The sequence below is a fragment of the Lolium rigidum genome, chromosome 6, assembly GCF_022539505.1.
Source record: "Lolium rigidum isolate FL_2022 chromosome 6, APGP_CSIRO_Lrig_0.1, whole genome shotgun sequence".
Classification (NCBI taxonomy): Eukaryota; Viridiplantae; Streptophyta; class Magnoliopsida; order Poales; family Poaceae; genus Lolium; species Lolium rigidum.
This window is the reverse complement of record NC_061513.1, coordinates 104,319,271-104,325,327: the sequence shown is the minus strand read 5'-3', so window position 1 is coordinate 104,325,327 and position 6,057 is coordinate 104,319,271. Positions and strand designations below refer to the sequence as shown.

At 46.3% G+C, this 6,057-nt stretch overlaps 1 protein-coding gene across 1 annotated transcript; it reads left to right on the top strand.

The window, feature by feature from the left end:
• Nucleotides 1-4,141: 4,141 nt before the first annotated feature.
• On the top strand, nucleotides 4,142-5,678 carry LOC124662006 (anthocyanidin 5,3-O-glucosyltransferase-like). The gene has a single exon (XM_047199897.1). The coding sequence runs from the start codon at nucleotides 4,142-4,144 to the stop codon at nucleotides 5,558-5,560; it is 1,419 nt and encodes a 472-aa protein (XP_047055853.1). The 3' UTR covers nucleotides 5,561-5,678.
• Nucleotides 5,679-6,057: the final 379 nt, after the last annotated feature.

Below are 6,057 nucleotides of genomic sequence, written 5' to 3'. Positions count from 1 at the left end.
TTGGGGCTGGCTGAAGGTGCGTGACAAGCTCGACCCTCCCTTCACGGCATCAACGTAGAGAAGCACAACAAGATCGACCCTCCTTGTGCACGAGTCCTTATAGCGGTGAGGTGGACCTCAACCTCATTGTTTGTGCCGCCTGCATCTCATTACACGAACAAGGGGAGCACGTGTGGGGTACATGTGGCAGAATCGGGGCGCACAACTAGGCGGTGGCAGCGTACGGATGGGAATAGCGGTGCCACCTAGCTGGGGAAAAGTGGAGGCGTGTGGCCAGAATTATGGTGGTGTGGGATCTCTAGGGAACAAGAAAGAGGAGGGGACGAGATTCGTGTGTGGGAACTAGAAAGAGATGATCATGGGTTGGGGTGAGAGGTCCGTGGGTGGACCCCAAGGACTCGTGTAGAGCAGGAGGTTCACATGATGGGAGCCCTCAGACGACGCCCGACCTGGAGGTTATGTCGCTCGCAACCTCCGGGGGAATACAATCATTTTCTATTTTTTAACACCGCTATGCTTGAATAAACATGTTGTTTTAGGCCTTTGCAAGACTTCCGTAGAATGTACTCAGAAATTTTGTCGGCTACGTTGTACAGTAAGCTTAGAAAATATTAATATTAGCTTAATGAGTACCTATTTTAACTCTCTATGTTACATATTTGTTTCCCTCTTTTTAATTTAGCGTGGTCCGCAACAATTTGTGAAAACCTAAAAGAAATAGCATTTGTTCTTTAAAGTGTTTGATTGTTTATTTCTTAGGTTACCTATAGGTGTTAGTGCTTGATATATTGTGTGGTCAAGTTTCCATTCATTGATTATGTTGAAATTGATTAGAAGAGATTTTGTATTATTCTCTAATATAATCTTCCATGTAACATGATAATTATATTTGGTATGGTTCTTTATTTGATATTGCAAAGACACATGGATTTTTTTTATTCAGCTTGAAACAAAGTAAACTTGACCAATGGTTTTTGGTCTTTTGCTTACATGTTGGAGATATTATTCCTTCCCTCGAGAAGGGACTTTGGTTGAAAAGACAAACTCTTCAGTGTCCATCGACTTGGTGCATGTTTTTATTTTAAAGACGCATCAAATTACTATAGGTACTATAGTTCATAGAAGTTACTTTGTAAAACCTAACAAATATATTAGCATATTAAAAGTTAATTTTCATCATCATTATGCAAACTAAACATTGGCACGAGCTCCACGGGGTCGTGCGCCAAGGCGCACATCTAAATCTAGTATGTTTAAGTTTGGTAGGAGCAGTCTTGGAATGGTAGCTTTTTGTGACCGGCATTTGTTCTGTTATTTTGATCGGGTTCTGTAATAGAGTTAGCCTACGGGCAGATCGTACGATGCCGAGGTAGTTTGTAGAGCTGTATGAAATAAATGAGTGGTGTCTTTTCTGAATGAAATGGAGTCAGGGAGCTATCGTTTTCATTTCATCTAAAAAAATGTCTACTGCGAAAGATCGTTTGTGTACTGAAGCAAAAGAAGGCCACGGTGCGGACATGCTACTCCATCAACCCTGTAGCGAACACTACAGAGAGGACATAGTGTGCGAGAAATTGAAAATAGAAGTGGAAATATCCGAATCCAGGTGATCATAAAAACGAATATGGTAAATATTTGGATTCGGTTTACAAAAATAAATACAAATATGGTACTAAATTTTGAACCAAATATGGATACGGAAATGGATATATCCATATCTAAATAGCATTATGTTAGCTCATTTTACTAATTCGACCCCAATATGCCAATTACCTAACCTAGAGAAACAAAAATATCGATCAAATGTTCTTTTATACGATTGAACTTGATACTACTATGCATCACCCTATAGTTGGTTTACTGTAAGACACCAGTCTATCATTTTCTTACATTCATATCCGCTCCAAATTGAGAAAACATACGATCGGTATTCGTATTCGTGAAACATCCACTCTAAATTTGTCTTCGGCAACATCTATATCCGTTCTAAAAATATCGAAACGGATATGGTAAGGGCACTGTCCGATATGCATCCGATCTGTTTCCACCCCAACGTGTAAGGGAATCTCCAGCGGTTTGACGCATTTTTGATGCAAAACATGTCCGTTTTGATTCATTTGGATCGGGCCACGGACACAAAATACAGCGGTTGGCAGAAATGTCTGTTTGGATCAGGGATGCCCCAGCCGGCTCGGTGCATTTTGGTCTGTCTGGCCAATTTCATTTATTTGTAGTAAAATTTTCAACACAAATTACTTATTGATGTACTAAATACTAATCTTGCAATAAAGAAATGTCAAGTTCTTTATTACACTAAAATAAACAACAACGTTCACAAAGAAATAAAATTCATAATTAAATAACTGAAATTCGAATAAATATCTACTCCTCACACGGTGTCAATGCCCAATGATGCTCAATAATATCTGTTTGGAGATGAGTTGTTACATGGCTATCACGGATCTCAGTATGCATATGGAGAATTTCTTCAAATGTTGCAACCCGTGGGTGCGGTTGAACTAACTCAACCGGAAATTTCTCTCCTTGGTGAATCCTTGGTAGTGGGTGATCACACAAGAAGTCATCACAACCACTCCGTACGCAAGCATACGCACAACTCCATAACATTTATGATAAGAGGTATAGCCTATCTTACCAGTGTCATTTGGCATGCATTTGAAATAGGGGTAGTAGTCTCTCACACCACGGACATAATCAAGAAAAGTCTCTTGACATCTGATACCGCCGCCGGAACATGGCCTCGGTGAATGCCAGCTTGGTCAGCTCGAAGTAGTCTCGATACAGCCGGTAGTGTCCACCCTCTCGATTGCGCAACGTGTTGGACTTGCAAGGCCTCGTCGAGCCTGTGTGCACCGGCCTTTGCATCTTACGGTGCTCGTGGATGAGGGCAGCCGCGACAACCATGATCCCCGAAGAGGTGTCCGACTTGTCTTGCGATGAGCTTTCGAGGATGTTCTGAAGTCCATTTGCAGGGCAACAATTATAGGTAAGTGGCCCGCCATCTTCAAGCGAACGACCAGAAATAAGCCATAATTTCTTACAGGGAAATTGACCGAATAGGTTCTCGGCGTCATGACCATCGACCGGTTCCGAGCGAGATGGCGACAGAGCATTGACTAAGATGGTGCCTGCAATGGCACACGACGCCGCTATCAAACAATTTTTTCCAATGAGGGGCAGGTTGAGCAAAAAGGTACCGACAATGGTGAACGATAGGGCCAACGATGGCCTAGAGCTCTAGGTTGCAAAGGGGAGGGGAGCGACGCAAATGGGGCGAGATGGATTTGTTGTGCCTGGCGGACATCCCTAGGATTGACTAGAGGAGGACGCGCGTGCACTCGCTTGTTGTCCACGCTGATGCATTGTTGTCGGACCGCAAAACGTCCGTTTCTGTCGGACTACTCGAGATGCCTTAACAACTAAACTTCTCGCTGCAACGGGACTTGAGTGCCTGACGAGAGAGCAGATGTGGTGCACTCCAGCACTAGTGCTCCTGGTTTTTGTAATATTTTAAACTATATACATCTATGTTTTAAAAATCATACTAAATTTTATTTTATGAATAAATACAAATGTTCTGAATACTTTCGGTAGAAGTTGTGTTGTATTTTGAGATACGGAAAAATAACAAATTTATGGTTGTCTATAGGGATAGAAAATTTAGATTTGTTAAAAATTTGTCTTTTTATAGCTCAAAATATAATATATTTTCATCGAAAATTTACATCGTACTTTCGAAATATTTATATGTATGTGCATATTAAATTTTAGATTTTTTAAATCAATAAAATATTTTTTTAAATACCGAAATCACTAGTGCTTATGTGCCAAAGACACTTTTTAGCCTGACGACCACGAAACATCCGCTACCACTGCATCCTCCGATGAGTCATCATCATCAATTAAGTGCTTGGCCTGCTGTTTGTCGCCGACGACTTCGCAATACCACGACAAGCATACATCTTTTGTTTGTTTTGGTTGCTCACTATGTGCCATGTGATCGACAAGCATATCTTTAGCCTGCTACCCACCCTATATACACTAGCTTGTTGCTTCCTTCAGTTTCAGGACACAAGCAGGAAAGCAGAAAAATACTACTAGAGCACAAACCACGCAAGCAATGGGAAGCAGCGTCGTGCTATACACATGGATGGTCAGGGGTCACCTCCACCCCATGACGCAGCTCGCAGATCACCTCGCCGGACATGGCGTTCCCGTCACCGTCGCCGTCGCCGACGTCCCGTCTACCGGTGAGTCGTCGCAGACCATTGCCCGCCTCTCTGCCACCTACCCTACCGTGTCCTTCCACCTGCTCCCGCCGGCACCGACCCGTTCCGCGGAGGACGCGGCCGACCCCAACGCCGACCCCTTCATCACCCTCATCGCCGACCTCCGCGCCACGAACACCGCCCTCCTCGCCTTTCTGAGATCTCTCCCGCCTGTCAAGGCTCTCGTCGCCGACTTCTTCTGCGCGTACGGGCTTGACGCCGCCACGGAGCTCGGCGTCCCAGCCTACGTCTTCTTCTCCCTTTGCGCGTCGGCTCTTGCTACCTTCCTGCATATCCCCGTCCTTCGCCCCGCCGTCTCCTTCGGGGAGATGGGCCGCTCCTTGCTGCAATTCCCGGGGGTCCACCCGATTCCGGCGTCCGACTTGCCTGAAGCCCTACTCGATCGAGACAACATGCAGTACGATACAATTCTTGGTCTCTTCGAGCAGCTGCCCAGAGCGACGGGCATACTGTCCAACACTTTCGACTGGCTGGAGCCCCGAGCCGTGAAGGCGATAAAAGATGGGACTCCTCGCCCCGGTGAGTCGATGCCGAAACTGTTCTGCGTCGGCCCGCTGGTCGGCGAGGAGAGAGGAGGCAATAAGATCCATGAATCCCTAAGTTGGCTGGACAAGCAGCCGGCCGGGAGCGTGGTCTTCCTCTGTTTCGGGAGCGCGAGCTCGGTGCCGGCGGAGCAGCTAAACGAGATCGCCGTGGGGCTGGAGAAGAGCGGGCACGCGTTCCTCTGGGCCGTGCGCGCGCCGGTCGCGCCGGACGCTGACTCCACGAAGCGGTTCGAAGGGCGGGGTGACGCGGCGGTGGAGGCGCTGCTGCCAGACGGGTTCTTGGACAGGACACGAGGGCGAGGAATGGTGGTGTCGTCCTGGGCGCCGCAGGTGGAGGTGCTCCGGCACCCGGCGATCGGCGCGTTCGTGACCCACTGCGGGTGGAACTCAATTATGGAGGCCGTCACAGCGGGGGTGCCGATGCTGTGCTGGCCGATGTATGCGGAGCAGAGGATGAACAAGGTGTTCATTGCGGAGGACATGAAGCTTGGAGTGACCATCGACGGCTACGACGAGGTCATGGTGAAGGCTGGGCAGGTGGAGGCGAAGGTGAGGCTGGTCATGGACTCAGAGCATGGGAAGGAGATCAGGGACAGGACGATGCTGGCGAAACAGATGGCCGCCGATGCGCTCGAGTGCGGTGGATCATCAACGGCAGCGTGCCTTGACTTCATCAACAGTATAAACATTTCTACACCCCACTGAATCGACCGAGGCTGTAGACAGACAGCTCGAGTGAGTTACTGCTACTGCTCGTTGGCTTTTTCATATGTACTGAGTGGAATGGTGGAGTGTACTTGTATGTGACACTTCAGTGCGAACTATGAAACATATTTATGATTTCGATTTTCTGTAAAGCTGCACCATTCAGACTTCAGACAAATAACCCTAGCACTTTGATAGTAGGGGAAGACAGCGCGCAGATTAAAAAAACCACCACTATTCGTCAAATTGTAAAAATTTGATGGTACTCATTGAATTTGTTTTAGTGTGCACGGATTTGCCACTTTAGCTTTATTAGCAAAATTGCTGACAATTTTTTCGATAAAGAATGTTTTATTACTTTCAAAAGAAATTACATCCATCCTCTGCATAACCAGGATGCATACAACCGTTTATATGGTTTCAAGTGAAATGTCTGATAAAACAAAACTAGGTGAAATACATATCGAAGCGATGAATTATAAGACGCCTAAGGTGTG